General features: G+C 43.9%; 1 protein-coding gene across 1 annotated transcript in view; it reads right to left on the minus strand.

The window, feature by feature from the left end:
* Positions 1 to 5,296: 5,296 nt before the first annotated feature.
* Positions 5,297 to 22,098, minus strand: part of LOC112811454 (acyl-coenzyme A synthetase ACSM2B, mitochondrial) — a 33,526-nt gene continuing 16,724 nt past the window's right edge. Inside the window, 10 exon segments of the mRNA XM_073900258.1 lie at positions 5,297 to 5,401; positions 8,366 to 8,485; positions 9,599 to 9,698; positions 9,820 to 9,947; positions 10,872 to 10,973; positions 15,221 to 15,251; positions 15,253 to 15,293; positions 16,465 to 16,588; positions 16,825 to 16,904; positions 19,666 to 19,822. Of these exon segments, the coding sequence (XP_073756359.1) occupies positions 5,297 to 5,401; positions 8,366 to 8,485; positions 9,599 to 9,698; positions 9,820 to 9,947; positions 10,872 to 10,973; positions 15,221 to 15,251; positions 15,253 to 15,293; positions 16,465 to 16,588; positions 16,825 to 16,904; positions 19,666 to 19,822 (988 nt within the window).

Below are 22,098 nucleotides of genomic sequence, written 5' to 3' on the forward strand. Positions count from 1 at the left end.
CCATGGATCCTTGGCTAGCTACTTCCTTTTAGGTGAAGATGACACTATTTGCCTTTTTTTTCAGGTTTTCATTCTGGTCCCATTCCTTCCTTCTTCTCTTGTAATCTTGCCCCATTCTTATTGTTTCTCAGGCTTAGCCATATCTCACCTTCATTTCTTCTTTCTTTCCTTCTTTACTTGTTTCTTGCCTTCTTCTTTTCCTCCCTCCCTCCCTCCCTTCCTTCCTTCTTTTTTGCTATAACCATGCACAATTACCTCTACTCTTATTTATTCAATATTCTCCTTTACATCAATTTCCTTAAAATGCTAAATAAAACAACAAAAACCCATGGCAGTCCAAATGAAGCTCCGTACAACTACTGTAATTAAGCAATCATTATTTTTTTAAAGATTTTTATTTATTTGTCACAGTGAGAGAAAGAGAGGCTGAGCAAGCAGGGGGAACGGAAAGCAGGGGGAGAAGCAGGCCTCCTGCTGAGCAGGGAGCCCGATGTGGGGCTTGATCCCAGGACCCTGGGATAGTGACCTGAGCCAAAGGTAGTGGCTTAACCGACTGAGCCACCCAGGCGTCCCTAATTAAGCAATTATTTTACTTGTCACGAGGAAGAAACTAAAAATGAATACAGAGAAAGCAAAAATTGTTGCTGTTATTAAACCCCATTTACAATAGAGTTCCCTGCCAAATACTTGAGACCAGTCTTGTTCTCTTTTTGTTAAAAAAGGGAAATTAAGGTTTGATCAGTTGTTCATTGCTATGATAGTATTGCATAACAAACAGTGGCACACATTTATTTAACATACATTTCTCTCTCACGAATCTCAGACTAGTGGCTCTTTCCATAGTGGTCAGCAGAGGCACCCAAAATCAAGCCAAACCCTGTAAGTACATTTAAAACTTCTGTTTGCATCATCTCTGTTAAGATTCTATTGGCCAGGGGCACCTGGGTGGCTCAGTCGGTTAAGCATCTGCCTTCGGCTCAGGTCATGATCCCAGGGTCCTGGGATCAAGCCCTGCATCAGGCTCCCTGCGCAGCGGAGAGCCTGCTTCTCCCTCTCCCTCTGCCTGCCACTCTGCCTACTTGTGCTATCTGTCAAATAAATAAATAAAATCTTAAAAAAAAGCACACAAAAAACATTCTATTGGCCAAAACAAGCCACAGACGAAGCTCAACAGCAAGGAGCAGAGAACCATATTCCTCCCTGTAGGAGGGTGTGTATGGGGGAGGGGGCGAGTAGAGAGCAAATATTTGCTAGAAAACAAATCTACTCTACCACAGAGGAGCAGAGGACCTAGAAGTCACAAACTGAGAATTTCTAATTGACTCAATGGAAGGGAAATGGGAAGGGTGAGCTCATTCTGGTTCTGGACAAAATCAGAATTCCTTTAGCAAGGAACAAGGGTGGTGTAGAGGTGACTGTGGGGAAGGCCACTGAGTGGGTGTATTAGTCCGCTAGGGCTGCTGTAACAAAACACCACACACTGGGTGGTTTAGACAACAGACATTTATTTTCTCACAATTCTGGAGGCTGGAAGTCCAAGATCATGATGCTGGCAGGGTTGGTTTCCTCTTGGCTTGCAGATAACCATCCTCTTGCTATACTTCTTCACGTCATCCATCTGTGCAATGCACCCCTGGTGTCTTTCTGTGGGTCCTCAACTGCTCTTCTTTTAAGTATGCCGGTCAGTTTGGATGAGGCCCACTCTAATAACCTCATTTTAACTTAATTGCCTCTTTGAACACCTTACCTCCAAATACAGTCGCATTCTGAGGTACCAGGGGTTAGGCTTTCAACATATGAAATTGGGGGGATACAATTCAGGCCATAACAACAGGAGAAAAGCAATGTTCACCACACTTGTTCAAGTGCCTCCCTCCTCCAAAAGTTGCCTCCTTGATTATGTATTTTCTTCTGTCCCTTCCTCTCCCAGTTAATGGTTATTGGACAGAGTAGACTACATTAGCTGTTACCTTCTTTTTTTTTTAAGATTTTATTTATTTATTTGACAGAGAGAGACACAGCGAGAGCAGGAACACAAGCAGGGAGAGTGGGAGAGGGAGAAGCTGGTCTCCTGCTGAGCAGGGAGCCTGATGTGGGACTCAATCCCAGGACCCTCGGATCATGACCTGAGCCAAAGGCAGATGCTTGACGACTGAGTCACCCAGGCGCCCTGTTACCATCTTTTCTATATGTCATAACCCATAGCTACTTTTTCTCCCCTGATTTACTCATTGAAACTGTTGTTTTGTTTGGGGTTTCTTTCTGGAAGTAAGTTTTCTAATGTTCTTGCTTCCAGTTCTGACCCTTGGCCATTCTGGGCAATGTTAATGAACTCTTTAATTGCTCTCTTCTTTCCGTTATCACACCTTGTCTTTTCTTTTTTTTAATTTTTTTAAGATTTTATTTATTTACTTGAGAGAGAGAATGACATAGAGAGAGGGAGCATGAGGGGGGGTGGTCAGAGGGAGGAGGAGACTCCCCGCCGAGCAGGGAGCCCGATGCGGGACTCGATCTTGGGACTCCAGGATCATGACCTGAGCTGAAGGCAGATGCTTAATGACTGAGCCACCCAGGTGCCCCATACCTTGTCTTTTCTGAGTCTTCTCTCTCAATATATGCCAGCCTTGTTATGACCTATATTAACATGACCACAACTGAATTCAATATTCCCACCTCAAACCTGTTTCTCTTGGAAAGTGTTATAATCACCTACCCAGTGTAATTGATCAAAAACCTAGACATCATCCTTAAGTGCCTCTTCTCCCTTAACCCCACCTGCCTTATTTAGTCACTAAGTCACAAAGTTCTAAGAAGTAGAATTTCCTCTTCTAGGAATTTCTCAAATTTGGGGCACTTGGCTGGCTCAGTCAGAAGAGCATGTGACTCTTGATCTCAGCGGAATGAGTTCAAGTCCCACGTTGGGTATAAAGATTACATAAATAAATAAATATTAAAAGGAAAAAGAATTTCTCAAATTCTCTTCTAATGTATTCACCTTTCAGCTACTAAAGTAATCATTTAGAAATGCACTGTTACTCTTCAGATGAAGTCCAAACCATTTATGCATGTGTTATAATAATCCTCCTTTTATCACTTCAGAATTTGAACCTGATGTTGAAATAATAGTGAGTGTCCCTTCCCAGGCTAAGTTCCTCCTTCCATATACAAATAATGGCAGCAAGCCTAGGGCACCTTATGCCATCAACACACACACAAATTGGTTAGTCTAGGGATCTCCCTAGAGCTAATGATTGCCCAGGGAAGTTGTACACATCCCATACTGGACCACTGGGACTTGGTAACCCTTACTTCTTGGTTCTCAGGGTTACTGGGGTATCTTACAGGCTTTTGCTAGATAACATAGGAAGGATAAGGTGGTCTATCTTTATCTCGTCCTGAAAAAGACCATATTCGATGATTTCATTATAGTCACAGGAAGCCAATCTTTGTGAAAAGGACTGTCTAAATATTATGATTACTTTATACAAGCTGTCTGGAGAAGGGGATGGAGTGGAGGGAGGAGAGTCAGATGGTATACTTTGGGTAGGTCATACATTTCCCCTAAAGATACAGGTTCCCATCATGAATCATTTCTGAGCCTATGAGCTGGGCATGGAGGAAGGGGACATGATAAAAAATGATAAAGTGTCAAAATGAACTATCCGCTCGATTTTAAATTTTTGGAAGCTGTCAGTTAAATGATGCTCCCTTAAACAGAGATAAATCCAGACTGAGAAAGACAAAGTTTTGCTATTTGATTAGCAGACTGTGTTTCTCTACTAGGCCGAACATAAAACTCTGGTGTCGTCCAGTGGATTCCAGGAGGAGTATATCACAGGATGTACACATTCTAGTGGGTATTTTTTTTTCATTTTTTTAAAATTAAGTTCAATTAGCCAACATATAGCACATCATTAGTTTTTGATGTACTGTTCAATGATTCATTAGTTGAGTCTAACACCCAGTGCTCATCAGATCACGTGCCTAGTGGGTATTTGTCAGGGGCTGGAAGAGAAGGCAAGTGAAAGGAAAGGATGCATAGGTGTTGTAGGCAAATGGGTCTAGGTTTGAACCTGTAGCTGTCATTTACTAGCTACGTGGCTTTGGGGAATATCACTTAATCTCTCCAAGTCTTTGTCTTCTCCTCTGGAAAATGGGAAAAATAAGAGTACCTGAATCAAGGGGTGACTGTGAACATTAATCAATATATATATTTGTTTGGCATAGTGCCTGATACTTGGCAAGAGCTTGATAAATGATTGATATTCTTATTATTGTTGTTGCTATTATTACTAAGTATTCTGATGGAGAAGGGCCTAGACCCTCAGAGATCCTTTGCTTTCTCCAGCTCACTTGAACCTGCTAGGAAGATTCATCCTCCATCCCTGGGTTGGAAATGAAGCCCCCAGAGGCCCCAGGAACAAAGTTTGTGGCTCATCATTCAATGCCACCCTCCCCTTCTTTACTTTCTCCAAAGATAATCCCCATGGTCTTGATTTAAAAATGATTTTATTACTTGATTATAGGAAGAGTAGATACTACCACAAACATGATCCATGGGGAAGGGACACTTTATTTGAGGTCCCTATACTGTTCTCACACCTATGTTCTGAGGTTTATAGATGCCACACAGAGGTGAAACATGATAGTATTTATTTCCCCTCCTCTGGTCATGACTATCCCGAGATTTGGGGTGACTTGGGGAGGCCTCCAATGTCCTAACTGCGTGTGCAAGTCTGTCTGTATGGAGGCCTGTCCAGGGGTGAGATGGAGTGTCTTGACCTTTCATTTCCTTCCTAAGATCCAGGATTCTGCTGGACTCTGCCACTGTCTGTTTATCTATCTGTAGAAGTAATCATTAGTTGCTCCCCCTTCTCCTGTTTTCCATCATTTTTCTTTATCAGTCTCTCTTACTATTTTTACTGATTTTTATTTCCTCCCTCCTTCCCTTCCTTCTTCTCTTTCTCTCCCTTCCTCCAATTTTCTTTCTTCCATCCCTCCATCCCGCCTTCCTGCCCTCCCTCCTTTTCTTTCCTAATGGCTTTCTTTTGCTGTTTCATTCTTTCTCTAATTTTTCTTTCTTTTTTCTCTCTTTCCTTCTCCTTTCCTCTTTTTCATTCCCTCCCTTTCTTCTTTCAACATCTAATATGGCAAGATTTTGTGCTAATAACCAGGGAAAGACAAAAATCAGTTGTCTCGTCATAAGGAACCTCATATCCCCAGAGGAAGGCAGAAGGCCCAAAGGGAAATGGAAGTAAGTAGAAGTACAGCACCCAAAGGGATGCCCATGCAGGTGTCACGGGGCCACACCTTGCCTAGATGTCTTCCACTCCTTGTCTTGAAGCTTCTTCCGCTGGATTTTCCCCGTGACAGTCTTGGGCAGTTCTGAGACAAACTGCACCTGTTGGGAAAAGTTAGTCCAGGGTGGGCCATCTCTAACCTCAGTGGGGTTGGATTTTTCAGAAGCACTGCTATAGGGTGAGAAAAAGCTCTTGAGGCAGAGGCTCTGGGTAAGTGAGCACTGAGCCTGGAATACTCCCAGGGCAACCCCTAGGCAGTAAGAAGCTTTGGAAAGTGCTCTGGGACCAAGGCAAGAAGAGAATGGCTAAAGGTCTAATCAATGGTGTTTGACATACCCTAGGACAGGGGAGAAGCAGCACAGTAAACATGACTTGACGCAGTCCTCAGACACCTGAGCTTTGACATCAGACTCCTTGGGCTGCAGTCTCTCCTCTACCACCTGCCTGGCTTTGGACAGGTCACTTGGCTTTTCTGAGACAGTTTCCCCACTGAGTTAACTGGAGGGCAGCAACAACTTTGTTGGGTTATTTGAGGATAAAATGAAATTATGCAGGCTAAATTCTTGATGGGTAAACACTCAAAAATATTAGCTGTGGTTATTAACCTGGACTACAGACAGTACATGTTTAAGAGTTAGGAAACTCTTGAATTCCAGCTCAGTCATTTCCTGTTGGCAGAACTATAAAATCTCTCCAATTTCATTTTTCATATCTGTGGGGAAAAAATGTTTGACGTTGAGGACCCCTCCATCTCTAATATTCCTGAATCCTAAGATATGGACGATGAAGACAGTTCACTGAGACTTCCTGTTAGAAGGCTTGGCTTGCCAGGGCATTGGTCTAGGAGTCAGAAGGTCATGGGTTTGATAAAAATGATAATAATAGGGATACCAATATAGAAAAAGTTATCTTCTTAAAAGCTGATGTGGGGGTCTTCCACAGGCAAGACTGGACTTTGATGAGGAACAGGTTTGTTAAAAATCACAGTGGAATGGAGCAGGGATTGGCAAACTGTAACCTGGGGGCAAAATCCAGCCCTCCTCCTATGTTTGTAAAGGAAGTTTTATTTCAACACAGCTACATTCATTCATTCCCAATGGTCTCCGGATGCTTCAGCACCACAAGGTCGAACTGAGTAGATAGAGGGTAAAGGGTGTAGATAGAGGGTAAAGAGAAGCCACAGAGGAGATCTAGGAAGTGTTTGGTCTCAGGAAGGAGGGAAGAGATAGAAAAAATGCTGCCCAAAGCATTCTAGGGGAGAGACTTTTAAAAAGAGACACATCTACTGAGTAATATAATGTTATACTGTGGATCCACTGGGTCCTCCAAAATATTCAGTTACAACTCAAAATTCATAATATTTTGGGTGATTAGAGTTCTAGTTTCCCTTTAAAGTACTTATTAAATGCTTATTATATGCTAGTCTTCTGAGTGCCTTATGTCTTAAAAATATTATTAACTCTTCTTAGTAACAACCTGGAAAGGGGTAACACCATTTTCCCTATTTCACAGATAAGGAAACTGAGGCACAGAGAGATTGTTAAGTAAGTGATGAGGATGAATTTGGAATGCAACTGTCTAATTCCAGAGACTGTGCTATACTGACTGCCTTACTATGAGTTTGAGGCTGAAAGTCCGTGTGGTGGACTCTGATGTGCTGCGCAGAGCCCCCTGCAAGAATGATTTAACCCTCCCCCCCCCCCCCCCCCCCGCCCCCCCCCCACTGCCAGATTGCTGCAGCCAAGGAGACCTGCCCTTCCCAGGGCCGCATCCCCATCCCAGCACAGCCTGCATCCAAGCCTGATCGACATGGGGCTACAAAGCACCCTCCCAACCTTGCCTGTAGCTCAGGAAACTCTGAAAGTTTGTCCGAACTGCAGAACTCCCCATGGGGTTGGCCGAAGCCCCCTAGTGAGACTATATCACAGTGCACCTTCACCTTCTGCCCAATCCTGCCCCCTCTCTTCCCTTCCCTTCTCTTTCTTTCCCCAGTTGTTGATCCCAAAGCACTCCCTAATAAACCTCTTGTATGTTAATCTCCCTCCTAGAGTCTGTTTCTCAGAAAATCCATCTATGACAATTAACCTGTGCTAACAAAGCATCAATGAACTTCTGGGTTCTGTACACATCTCAGTAGCTTTAGGCTTAACATAGTTGCCCTCATCTCTACCCGAGACTCAGAAATATATATTTTTTTCCTTTCCCCTGGGGCAAGCTCCTATCTTGTACCCACTTCCAAAAACTGGGTCCCCCTTCAGTGTCAACTTCCATGCCTTAGTTCCCTGCCCCAGAGCAAAAACAGGTAGAGCAGATTCTATGCTTTTTGCCTTTTCTGGTAAGAGCACTTCCATTTTCCTGTGGGAAGCCACGCTTTTCCCCTTCAGTCCATATCATAGGTATAGGGCAGTCTTCTCTCTGTCTTTCCTGCACATGACCCAGAACTGGCCAATCAGAATGTTCCATCACCCTGGTTCTAGGGATTATTTAATGATGGGCCCATGACCTAAACTGGTCCAATGAGAATCAATCTTCTGCTGGTGACTTTGGGGGAAAAGATGCTCTTTTATTACTGTGATTTACTAAATTGCTAAAAACCTGTGTTTGGAACTGCTGGTGGCCATTACAAAGGGGGAACATTTTAAGAAATGAAGACAATACAGAAAGAAGTTCAAGGGGTGAAAGAAGCATCCCTGACTACATCATTTGAATGCCTGGTACCAGCCACAACTAAAGCTGCCCCCACCCCTGGACAACTGTGCAAGCAATAAAGTTCGTGTTGGATTTCTGTTGCTGACAACTGAAAGAATCCTGAATAAAAATAGTGAGACCCCAGTGCAGAGAGTAGGAATTTGGCGAGGTATTGACCAGAACTTATTCCCATGGGAGAACCCAACTTTCAATTCAAAGCAAACTAAAGGCTGAGGCAAAATTTGAAGCCTCCAGACAGCTCCTGGATGGTCATAATCAGGCAGAACTTTGGAATTATAGGCCTTATCCAGAGCCTGAAGAAGAGAAATATCTCTCCTTCCTCAAGTTGGGGGAACAAGGGAGCTCAGAGGCCTCACCTTCCTTGGGTACTTGTATGGGGCTGTTACTGACTTCACATGCTGCCGCAGCTCCTTGGTGAGCTGGTCTGGGTCATTGGACAGAAACTGGGGGGCCAGGACCACAAATGCCTTCACCACCTGCAGCAAAGATGAGGGCCAAGAGAGAAGAGAGCTGTGTGTTGTCATCTCCTGGAATAATGCAGAAGCAGGGTTAAGGCTTCCAACACAGCTACCCCCTTTATATCTCCTTAACTTTGCCTCCATATACCTAGGTAAGAGAAAGGGAGACAGTAGCGATAACAATGGCTAAGGTCCCAGCTCTCTCTCAAGTGGCTTATTGGATGGGCAGGTAGGACTGTAAATTGAAAGCATTCCCACCTCATATCCAGGGATAATAGAGAGTGATAGGGAGAAACTCCTTATAAGAGAAGAGCAAAAAATAAAGACTGGGGTCATAAATCTAAATGATTTGTTTAACCAATCCAAACTACAGTTTGTACATCTATAAAAGGGTGATCCAATTGTCATACTTAATTCATGGGAAATAAAATGAAATCATATATAGCAAGCCTTAGCTAAGCACTTGGCACAGAGGGATTTTCAATAGGGGATCCCTTTGGGCCTCCCTTGCCTAGTGGCTCCTGTGATTTCCATGCTGATATGGCCCATACCTGCCAGAGATAGGATGTTATTCAACTTGTACCCTGTCAAAATGTACTTGGACATTAACCCACACCTCTGTACCTTACCTTTCTCTACACATATACCAAGTTCTGTTGGACTCCATCTGGGCCTGTTTCCATAACCCTAGCATTAAAGAGGTCTTTCTTCTTCCTTATATTCTCATTGTAAAGCCCATGGCTAAGGAGCTCTATCTCTTGCCTCAAATCCCTCCTCTATTCTGGTCAGGAATCAAATTCTGATTCAAATGCCAACCAGCAGAATGGAAGGAATCCCTGTGGCCTCATAATAATAGACCACATATGGTGCTTGCTATGTGCCAGTCCTTGTTGCAAGCACTTTATGAATATTAACACATTCAATTCTCACAATAACACTTCATCTTACAGATGGGAAACTGAGGCTCAAAGAGGTTGAGTAACTTGTCCAAGGTCACATCGCTGGTAAGTGGCAGGGCTTTCCAACCCCCAGATTCCATGATCTTAACCACCATGCAATGTGCCCTTGTGTCCAAAATCTGCACATCCCACCTCCCACCCTTGCAACTCCAGGCTGCTGCTCCCATGTCACCTCTCCTCGGACAGGGTCCGGGCTGCTGATTACAGCTGTCTCAACCACAGCAGGATGTTCCATCAGTGCATTCTCCACCTCTGAAGGCCCAATCCAGTACCTGCAGAAGAGCCTGTCCTTCAGAGAACACTGGACACGCAACCTCTAGGCCAGCCCAGAAGTTCAGAGCCAGCCAGAATAAAGATCCGGGTTACCCTTCCCAGCCCAGAAACCAAGCTCACCCGCTGGAGTTAATGATGTCATCTGCCCGCCCTAGGTACTGGAAATAGCCATCTTGATCCTTGATTGCCCGATCTCCAAGGATCCAAAAATCTCCTCGAATGTTGGCTGCTGTCTTCTCAAGATTGTCCTAGTGACCACAGTAAGTCATAGTCACTGTAACTGCAAAGCTGAACTCCTCTGCCCCAGGGCTGGCATGAACAGATGTGTAGATTAAACAACTTCACATGATAATCTTGCCCTGGACCTGCCAACCTCAGCCCTCAGATGGACCTGGAACTTTCTCCTTTATTTCAATTATTGTACCCAGTGTCTCTTATCTACTCCCCAGGGTCCAGTCTGATGGATAATATTGATGCATTTATTCACCTATGTTCTAGGGCATTACCTTGTAGTAAGCACACAGGAAATGGCAGCGACTATTAGTATTGCATTTGTTATTTAAGTGATTATTTCATCATGTTAGTATCAGAAGGTATGTGTTTGAGGTCTTCCCTCTCCATTTTTCCAATAGTAGTGGTCTTGGCTAACTCTTATAGTCTCTGATTTCACCATCCATCCTCACCTGTACAGCAAGGTAGTTGGACATAAGGATCATCTATTTCTAACATTCCAAGGTTTGAAGATAGGGATGCTTTCAACTATATGGTTAAGTCTCAATGTCATGTCTAGCATGGCTCTAAAGGAAATTGATGACATAGAGTAGGGGAGAGATACTTGGAGAGGGGCAGAGCTGCCCTTGGGAAAGTATTGCTGTATGTAGTTTGGGGGCAATAAATTTTTTTGGCATGAAACAGTTTTTGGGGCAGGGTGGAAAAGGGTAATGGGAGAAAGATTCATTCTTCAAAAGGAATCTTAGGGGTAGGTTAAGGATGGCAGGGATGAATACCCAGTTTTTTCTCTCTGCAAAGTGCCCATTCTTGGACACGGGACACCCCTTGTCCCACGTCCTGTCATGGTTTACCTCTTGGGAAGTACATATCTTTGCCCCCCACCATCCCTCTCAGAGTCCACTTTCCGCACAAGGAACAGAGGGGAGGAGTGGGTTCCTCACCACATAGCCAGAGAAGATTCCTGTAGGCCTGATGGGCTTTACCCAGATGCCCAAGTCTCCCTCCGTGCCAGGGGGCAAGACCTTGCCCTTGTCGTCTAAGACCTGAAGGAGGAAGCAGATAGGAAGAAGATTCTGCATAACAGGAGGTGGCTGGAGTGAAGAGCTGAGCTGGTCTGATGGAAGACCCTCTTGTTCCAGTGGTAACTGAAAACAAGAACCAGAAACCAAGGAGAGTAAAGACTTTTACACCTCAACTTCTAATCCATCTGTCTGGGATGGATGAGGTAAAGCTTGGGAAGAATCTTCTGTCTGTAGGAGCTCAGTAAATATAAGAGCCTGCTGTAAAAGCCTCATTATCTTTGAGGGCCATGAACTTGAACAACAGACAGATCAAAACTCAAAGTATGCCCTGCTACCCTACCAGTTGACTTTGAGCTGCCTGAGCTCTATGTTTCAGTGCCTTCATTTGTCTTTTTTTTTTTCCGTTTCCTTTTTTTTTTAATTTTTTATTGTTATGTTAATCACCATATATTACATCATTAGTTTTTGGTGCAGTGTTCCATGATTCATTGTTTGTTCATAACACCCAGTGCTCCATGCAGAACGTGCCCTCCTCAATACCCATCACCAGGATAACCCATCCCCCTCCCCCCTCCCCTCTAGAACCCTCAGTTTGTTTTTCAGAGTCCATCATCTCTCATGGTTCGTCTCCCCCTCTGACATACTCCCCTTTTCTTCCTCTCCTGTTATCTTCTTCTTTTCCTTTTTTCTTAAAATATGTTGCGTTATTTGTTTCAGAAGTACAGATCTGTGATTCAACAGTCTTGCACAATTCACAGCGCTCACCGTAGCACATACCCTCCCCAATGTCTATCACCCAGCCACCCCATCCCTCCCACCCCCAACCACTCCAGTAACACTCAGTTTGTTGCCTGAGATTAAGAATTCCTCATATCAGTGAGGTCATGTGATACATGTCTTTCTCTGATTGACTTATTTCACTCAGCATAACACCCTCCAGTTCCATCCACGTCGTTGCAAATGGCAAGATCTCATTCCGTTTGATGGCTGCATAATATTCCATTGTGTATATATACCACCTCTTCTTTATCCATTCATCTGTCGATGGGCATCTTGGCTCTTTCCACAGTTTGGCTATTGTGGACATTGCTGCTATAAACATTGGGGTACACGTACCCCTTCGGGTCCCTACATTTGTATCTTTGTGGTAAATACCCAGTAGTGCAATTGCTGGATCGAACAGTAGCTCTAATTTCAACTGTTTGAGGAACCTCCATACTGTTTTCCAGAGTCAGTGCCTTCATTTGTCTTAACAGGGATGATAACAGCTTATGTCACAGAACTGTATGAGAATGAAGGAAGATATTTTTAAAAAGGTATTTATAGTAGTCAGGGGGAGGGAGAAGCAGCCAATTAGAAATAACACTGAATAGAGTATAAGTTGTTATACTTCAGATACATATACCCATGCACATAACCATAGACACAAATTCTATTTCTTGGAATTTGGCCCAATGAAATAATATAGAAAAGAGCAAAATTTTAGCTAAGACATCTTGCTTGTTGTTTTTACTAGTGAAAGTTTTGGAAATCATCCAATGACCAACAAAAGGTATAGAGTAGTGGAACCATACAATCTACTACTATATAGTCATTAAAATTCTTCATCAAAACTCTTCAGAGTATAGGGATAGAGGGTACATACCTCAATATCATAAAAGCCATCTATGAAAAACCCACAGCCAATATCATTCTCAATGGGGAAAAGCTCTCAGCTTTTCCCCTAAGGTCAGGAACGCGGCAGGGATGTCCACTATCACCACTGCTATTCAACATAGTATTAGAAGTCCTAGCCACAGCAATCAGACAACAAAAAGAAATCAAAGGCATCCAAATCGGCAAAGAGGAAGTCAAACTCTCACTCTTTGCAGATGATAGGATACTGTATGTGGAAAACCCAAAAGACTCCACCCCAAAACTGCTAGAACTCATACAGGAATTCAGTAAAGTAGCAGGATATAAAATCAATGCACAGAAATCAGTGGCATTCCTATACACCAACAACAAGACAGAAGAAAGAGAAATTAAGAAGTTGATCCCATTTACAATTGCACCCAAAACCATGAGATACCTAGGAATAAATCTAACCAAAGAGGCAAAGCATCTGTACTCAGAAAACTATAAAATACTCATGAAAGAAATTGAGAAAGACACAAGGAAATGGAAAAACGTTCCATGCTCATGGACTGGAAGAACAAATATTGTGAAGATGTCAATACTACCTAGAGCAATCTACACATTCAATGCAATCCCCATCAAACTACCATCCACTTTTTTCAAAGAAATGGAACAAATAATCCTAAAATTGTATGGAACCAGAAAAGACCCCGAATAGCCAGAGGAATGTTGAACAAGAAAAGCAAAGCTGGCGGTATCACAATTCCAGACTTCCAGCTCTATTACAAAGCTGTCATCATCAAGACAGTATGGTACTGGCACAAAAACAGACACATAGATCGATGGAACAGAATAGAGAGCCCAGAAATGGACCCTCAACTCTATGGTCAACTCATCTTTGACAAAGTAGGAAAGAAGGTCCAATGGAAAAAAGACAGTCTCTTCAACAAATGGTGTTGGGAAAATTGGACAGCCACATGCAGAAGAGTGAAACTGGACCATTTCCTTACACCACACACACATATAGACTCCAAATGGTTGAAAGACCTAGATGTGAGACAGGAGTCCATCAGAAGCCTAAAGGAGAACACAGGCAGCAACCTCTTCGACCTCGGCCGCAGCAACTTCTTCCTAGAAACATCGCCAAAGGCAAGGGAAGCAAGGGCAAAAATGAACTATTGGGACTTCATCAAGATAAAAAGCTTTTGCACAGCAAAAGAAAGAGTCCACAAAACCCAAAGACAACCGATACAATGGGAGAAAATACTTGCAAATGACATATCAGATAAAGGGCTAGTATCCAAAATCTATAAAGAACTTCTTAAACTCAACACCCAAAGAACAAATAATCCAATCAAGAAATGGGCATAAGACATGAACAGACATTTTTCCAAAGAAGACATCCAAATGGCCAACAGACACATGAAAAAGTGCTCACCATCGCTTGGCATCAGGGAAATCCGAATCAAAACTTCAATGAGATACCACCTCACACTAGTCAGAATGGCTAAAATTAACAAGTCAGGAAACGACAGATGTTGGGGGGGATGCAGAGTAAGGGGAACCCTCCTACACTGCTGGTGGGAATGCAAGCTGGTGCAGCCACTCTGGAAAACAGAATGGAGGTTCCTCAAAAAGTTGAAAATAGAGCCACCATACAATCCAGCAATTGCACTACTGGGTATTTACCACAAAGATACAAATGTAGGGATCCGAATGGGTATGTGCACCCCAATATTTATAGCAGCAATGTCCACAATAGCCAAACTGAAAAGAGCCAAGATGTCCATCGACAGATGAATGGATAAAGAAGAAGTAGTATATATATACAAGTGGTATATATATACAATGAAATTTATGCAGCCATCAAAAGGAATGAGATCTTGCCATTTGCAACGACATGGATGGAACTGGAGAGTGTTATGCTGAGCGAAATAAGTCAATCAGAGAAAGACATGTATCACATGACCTCACTGATATGAGGAATTCTTAATCTCAGGAAACAAACGGAGGGTTGCTGGAGTGGTGGGGGGTGGGAAGAATGGGGTGGCTGGGTGATAGACATTGGGGAGGGTATGTGCTATGGTGAGCACTGTGAATTGTGCAAGACTGTTGAATCACAGATCTGTACCTCGGAAACAAATAATGCATTAAATGTTAAAAAGAAGAAGAAGAAGAAGAAGAAGAAGAAGAAGAAGAAGAAGATAGCAGGAGGGGAAGAATGAAGTGGGGGGGGAATCGGAGGGGGAGATGAACCATGAGAGACAATGGACTCTGAAAAACAAACTGAGGGTTCTAGAGGGGAGGGGGTGAGGGGATGGGTTAGCCTGGTGATGGGTATTAAGGAGGGCACGTTCTGCATTGAGCACTGGGTGTTATACGCAAATAATGAATCATGGAACACTACATCAGCAACTAATGATGTAATGTATGGTGATTGACATAACATAAAAAAAAGAATATGATTAATTTTCTTTCATCTTTCCTCCCTCCCTCCCTTCCTTCTTTTCATCATTACCCTTCCTTTTTAAATATTATTTAAATATCTTTAATTTCCATGATTTTTCCTCAGTGAACAATATAATAAATAAATTCCTGAAAAATTAGTGCATTCCCTATTTTTCCCTCCCTCCTTAGAGCCCCTAACAAACCTGCACATCATAATGGGGAATAGCAGTTCCCAGGTTTGATGTTCATGGTCTTGGAAACTCTGCAAGTGAGTCCCTGCAGAAGATTGGTAGACAGATTGGCAAACCTCAGGAGGAGTCATATGGTCACAGAAAAAAAAACAAAAAAAAGATTTAGCAGAGCAGATCTTAACATAGTCCTGTTCCTGGCTTCCTCCCCTTTACTGGAACCCCTACCCTGGGGGTTGCACTGCATTGTTTAGAAAGCCTTCCAACTGACCCCTCCCCAGGGAAAAGGAACTGACGGCCACATTTTAATCTATTTAGAGGGAGCTATACTTTAATAAGGGTCCATAGACCACAAAAGTCCTTTAAAACAGTATGGGATTAAATTACTTCCCGTAAGAGAGCTAGCTCTGCTTGAATCCTAAAACAAATCCTACAGAGTTGCTGGTGTTTAAAGGAACATTCCTTAAACATGGCTTTTTCTGAAAGGCTAGAAGCCCTTGCCGCACATCCACTGTCCTCACCCACATTTGCAAAGCTCTTCCACATCACAGTGCTCTCATCCATAAGCCCTCTCAGGAATCCTGCCAGGGGGACCCATTAGCGGGAGAGGGGTATAGGATAAAAGAGTGGAGAGGAGGCCAGAGGTACTGAGAGTCACAGGTAAGAGCAAGGTTGCTGGGGAAAATTTGCTGGGGAAACTATTCCTCGGGTTGTTTTGATAAAGCAGCAGAGTTTAGAGCAGTGCAAATTCACCTTGTGCTCAGGGGTCCCCAAGAGTTTCAAGAAGACATCTCAGCAGGTAAGGTGGGGGGCTTAGTGGGTTCTTCTCCCCATTCCTCACTTTAGTCTGAGCAGCTTAGGACAGAGTCTGATATGCTTGATAAATTTGGGTCTCTGCTAAAATGTTACCCCACTACAGAGGACTTTCCTGACAACCATATCGGAAATACCGGTCCCTCATCCCACGTCACGTCATCTCACCTGCTTTACTTTCCTCCATAGAGCATCTCACTGTCTGCCATGTCCTGTATCTATCAGTTTATCACAGCCCCCCACTCCCAGTAGAAGGTAATGTCCAGGAGAGGAGGAGCCCTAGCTACTTTGTTTCTGTTCAATTGTCAATACCTATTCCACAGCAGGGGCTCAATAAATATTTATTGAATAAGTGCATGAATAAGTAGTGGTTCATATTTTTATTATCAGAGAGCCTTTTGAAGCCCACCGGGTGCACCACCCGTGGTTCCCCTAGGAGCAGGTACCGTTTCTGTCTGGCCATAGAATTCTCGGATGTGCAGTCCTGTCTGGGCCCTCCAGTTCTCCAAACTGTCTGGAAGGAGGGTCTCTCCTCCACTGAAGCAGTTTTGGAGACGTGGGAACTTGTAACTGAAGGAGAGAAGGGAGGTAAATGTTGTTCTAACCACATGTCCTCAGGCTCCCCGGAGCCTCCCCGGAACCAAACTCTGTCCAGGCCTAAAGAAGATTCCAGGTACTTTAATGATGAGGTAGGCTTCATGGGGCAACCCATGCTTAACAGGTCAGAGAGATGAACATATGTGGTAGAGGCAGGAAGATGTACCAATAAACCTGGAGGCTCAAACCAACCCCCAAAGCCCCATCACCTAGAAAGATCCTGTTGTACCAACATCCGGTAAACGATGGGTGCTCCTACCATGCTGTTGATTGGGTAGCTGGACAGCACCTAGAGGGAGAGAACCGGCTGACACTAACCACCAGGTTAGGTGAACTTAGCAGCATGCACAGTGGTTGCAAGCATGGGCCCTGGAGCTGGGCTCTGGATTTAAATCTTACCTTCTTTATTCTGTCTATTTCAGGCCAAATCCTCAAGCCAAAAATAACAAAGAAATAACCACCTATCATTACAGAGAAAGGGTCCAGGACTCATTTGGAACATTTTTGTCAAATCCTGGCTTACTGTTCCTGCCACTTTAATGACTCGCCCCCATTAACACACCTCTAGAATTATGTAAACCTCCAGTCACCAAGGGAAGGAGCTCAGTCAGTGTTGCAGATTGGACGTATGGTCTTGGTTAAGTCACTTAACCTTCCAGGACTAGCTTTGTTAACAGATTAATTCCAGTCCTATTCTCCTGAAGCTATTTTTGGGACATAATTCAGGTATAAAAGTGCTTTGAAAAGTTAAAAGCACCAGGGCACCTGGGTAGCTCAATCAGTTAAGCAGCTGACTCTTGGTCTTGGCTCGGGTCATGATCTCAGGGTCCTCGGATCCAGCCCCTTGTTGGGCTCCATACTCAGCAGGGAGTATGCTTGAGGATTCTCTCTCTCCCTCTCCCTTTGCCCCTCCCCCTGGTCACACACGCATGCTCTCTCTCTCTCAAATAAATAAATAAATCTTAAAGAAAAAAGTCAGAAGTGCCTATAAACAATTCAGTAGAAGTGTTATTAAAAATAGCTAGTACTGAATACTTGTCAGACCAGTGCTTTCTTATTGAATTCTCACAATAACCTCATGGAGTGTGTATTATCACCCACATTTTAAGAAGGGAAAACTGTGAGTCAGAGGGTTAAATAATTTGCCCAAGGTCGAGGGTATGTGCTATGGTGAGCGCTGTGAATTGTGCAAGACTGTTGAATCACAGATCTGTACTTCTGAAACAAATAATGCAATATATGTTAAGAAAAAAAGAAGAAGATAGCAGGAGGGGAAGAATGAAGGGGAGTAAGTCGAAGGGGGAGACGAACCATGAGAGATGATGGACTCTGAAAAACAAACTGAGGGTTCTAGAGGGGATGGGGGTGGGGGGTTGGGTTAGCCTGGTGATGGGTGTTAAAGAGGGCACATTCTGTGTAGAGCACTGGGTGTTATGCACAAACAATGAATCATGGAACACTACATCAAAAACTAATGATGTAATGTATGGTGATTAACATAACAATAAAAAACTGAGCTGCTCAGGAAAAAAAAATAATTTGCCCAAGGTCATACAACCAGGAGGGAGTGGAATCAGCATTTCTGGCCCATACTTTTTTTTTTTAAATATTTTATTTATTTATTTATTTGAGAGACAGAATGAGATAGAGAGAGTACATGAGAGTGGGTAGGGTCAGAGGGAGAAGCAGACTCCCTGCTCAGCAGGGAGCCCAATGCGGGACTCGATCCCGGGACTCCAGGATCATGACCTGAGCCGAAGGCAGTCGCTTAACCAACTGAGCCACCCAGGCACCCTGGCCCATACTTTTAACTGTGATGCAACACCACCTCCATCCCATGTTTTGCTTTGTGCATAATTTATTACAAAGAGTGATTCAGGCAAAAATGTCTAGAAAAAAAGGATTAACATTAGCACATCACGCAATTATTTCCTCTGAGTGTCCTTTTAAAAAAAAATTTATTTGTCAGAGAGAGAGAGAGCGCGCAAGCATGAGGACAAGTGGGGGGAGGGGCAGAGGGAGAAGCAGGCTCCCCACTGAGCAAGGAGCCCGATGCGGGACTCTATCCCAGGACCCTGCGGATCATGACCTGAGCCGAAGGCAGACATTTAATGGACTGAGCCACCCAGGTGTCCCTCCTCTGAGTGTTCATGATGAACTGGTATAAGTGATGAAAATTTTCTCATTTCCCTTATCGCTTTGCCTTACAGGAAGCTCAACAAACAATCGACTACTTATTTGCTATACTTCTCCTTACTCCCCTTCATCCCACCCCCTCAACCCACTGACATCTCCATCCTATATTTTCCTAATATGCTTTACAATTTTACATCTGTTTTCATGTTGTTGTTTTCCACTTGTGACAATAAAAGCCACTTCAAATCCTTTTCAGAAGAAGGCACTTACTCTGTTTAAATTTGTTTAAAACAGAGAATGACGGAACCATCTGAAGAGAATCTCTTGAGAGAATCCAGACCATGACTGACCTTTTGACCTTTAAGTATGCCATCCATGCCTCAGTCTGCTCCCAGGGTCTCTGTTGCCAGCCAAACAGAAGTCTGAGTGGGCCATCAACTGCTTCAGAGACCTGGAGGCCCCAGGACATCAATGACCCAACTCCCCATCCATGTTGTAGAATCCAACACAGGGTGTGCATGTGCAAGCAAAATAAACCCATTTCCATTGCTTTGTTCCTCCAGGGTCATGTAACATGTAGATTTTATTTAATGGCTGTCCCATTAAGTTCCACAGGAAAAAGTCTGATACTCAACACCAAAGCAAGAGCCCATTAAATGTTTTGAGTGAATGAATGGCCAATGATAACTGCCTCCTAAATATATTACTTTTATCTGTATATGGGTCTCTCTCCTTTCCTGGACCAGGAGCTCAAGGAGGGCAGGGACCATTTCCATCTTACTTACCGAATACTGTCCATCCATGTGGCAAGAGTTAGTAAATATTTGCTGAATTGAAAAGAAACTGAAATAAACTGGAGTGTGCAAACCTTGGGCTACCTCTGACCTTCTGGTGCAAACTGGATCCTGTCTTACCTTTAGAATGACTACTGGGTCAAACTTTGGCAAGAGATGGATAAATGTGCATGCTCCTGCTGTCCAAGGTTCCAGAAATGAAGTCAAGATGTTCACTATCCAAGCTGTGTCTGATATGGTCCATATTATGTCAGAGGCTTGCAGGTCTGTCCATATGCTGAGAATATAGAAGAAATACATGTACACACAAATACATGAGTGCATGATGGGGTGGGCGGAGCATGAGTATGTATGGGGGGGTATGTGTGGGTGGGTGTGCATAAGTGTGTGTGTGTGTGTGTGTTTGTAGCACTTATACATAAGTATAAGCAGGCGGAGGGGAGGAGAGTTGTTCTAACCACATGTCCTATTTCAAGAAGGAGCAAGTATTCAGAAGGTGTGACCCCAGCTGACATGACCTAACAGATAATTGGGTCTCATTCTCATTTTTTTTTCCCTAGGCAAAGAACTTTATTAACCTTGTTTCAAACTTTATTCCCAGGCTTCTTCAGCTTAATTAGCTGCAAAGAATGAATTGTGTATAAGCAAAAACTGAAAAGAGCTGCAATGTCCAAGGGGCTTGGGCTTAAAAATATTAGAGATCTAGATTTTATCAGATCCATGAACAAAATTTTAAAAAGCAGTCATAATATAAAATAGCAGCTCCCAGTAAGTTCTTCAGGTTTTATCTTCTTCAGAAGTTGACTCAAGGGGCGCCTGGGTGGCTCAGTTGGTTAAGCCACTGCCTTCGGCTCAGGTCATGATCCTGGAGTCCTGGGATCGAGTCCGGCATCGGGCTCCCTGCTCAGCGGGGAGCCTGCTTCTCCCTCTGACCCTCCCCGCTCTCATGCTCTCTCTCTCTATCTCATTCTCTCTCTCAAATAAATTAACAAAATCTTTAAAAAAAAAAAGAAGTTGACTCAATTCAGTTTGCTTCATTCTTGGAAACTTCATCAAAATTCTCCACAAGATCTGGAACTTCATCATCATCCTCTCAGGTAGCCAGCGATGTCTGAACTTTGGGGTGGCTAGAGGGGAGTGTGTGTGAACAGGCAGTGTGGGCTCTTGGTAATATAGCAGGTGATGGCCCAGAATTCAGAGACCTCATTATCTCGAGCAATGCCATTCCACATCTGCTGGCCCTCGTTTCATCAACCATACCAATCACATTTATGCGGAACATCACGTAGACCTTGTCCAACTTGTGCCGAAACAAGAACCCTTACCCTTCTGTGAAAGCCGTGAAGCAGATATTGCCCGTCCTGTCCCACCTCCTGCAGCACCAAGACAGCGAGTTTCTCCCAGACACCTGCTGGGCCCTGTCCTACCTCACTGATGGCTCCAACGAGCGCATCAGCCAAGTGGTCAACATGGGGGTCCTGCCCAGGCTGGTCCAGCTCATGAGCAGCTCAGAGCTCAATGTCTTGACCCCCTCCCTCCGCACCATGGGGAACATCGTCACGGGAACGGATCACCAGACCCAGGTGGCCATCGACGCAGGCATGCTGAACGTGCTGCCCCAGCTCCTGATGCACCCCAAGTCCTCCATCCAGAAGGAGGCAGCTTGGGCCTTGAGCAACGTGGCTGCAGGGCCTCACCAGCACATCCAGCGGCTAATAGCTTGAGGCATGCTGCCTCCTTTGGTGGCTTTGCTGAAAAACGTTAAGTGGTGCGCTCCATGTCCATGACGAGACTATTTTCCGATTGGCCCTGTGTTGAACTCCTTCAGTAATTCGGAGACAGACTAAGAAGCAAATTAACTGAGATCACAACAGAGCTGTGAAGCCGTGGTTTCCTAACTTTCCCTGGAAAAAAGAAGAGGCATCCCATTTGGGACAACCCATTAAAGATTTAGGAGAATTAACAGGCATTGTTCAATGAAAAGGTGATCCCCCACAGCTCCAATATTCAGAAAAAATCTTGAGCTGAAAAAAAAAGCTGTTCACTTTTTTTTTTGAGGGGAAAAAAGCCTTTATTGATAAATAGATTACAATGAAATAAATAGAGTGACGGTATGTTGGGGAATAAAAACTCAGGCAGGAACAGACACATGAAAAAGTGCTCAACATCGCTCGGCATCAGGGAAATCCAAATCAAAACCTCAACGAGATACCACCTCACACCCATCAGAATGGCTAAAATTAACGAGTCAGGAGACGACAGATGTTGGCAGGGATGTGGAGAAAGGGGAACCCTTCTACACTGTTGGTGGGAATGCAAGCTGGTGCAACCACTCTGGAAAACAGTATGGAGGTTCCTCAAACAGTTGAAAATAGAGCTACCATACGATCCAGCAATTGCACTACTGGGTATTTACCACAAAGATACAAATGTAGGGATCCGAAGGGATACGTGCACCCCAATGTTTATAGCAGCAATGCCCACAATAGCCAAACTGTGGAAAGAGCCAAGATGTCCATCGACAGATGAATGGATAAAGAAGAGGTGGTATAT

Source organism: Callorhinus ursinus, unplaced genomic scaffold (genome assembly GCF_003265705.2).
Source record: "Callorhinus ursinus isolate GAN/ISIS: 27379988/994484 unplaced genomic scaffold, GSC_fseal_2.0 scaffold13, whole genome shotgun sequence".
NCBI classification, from domain to species: domain Eukaryota; kingdom Metazoa; phylum Chordata; class Mammalia; order Carnivora; family Otariidae; genus Callorhinus; species Callorhinus ursinus.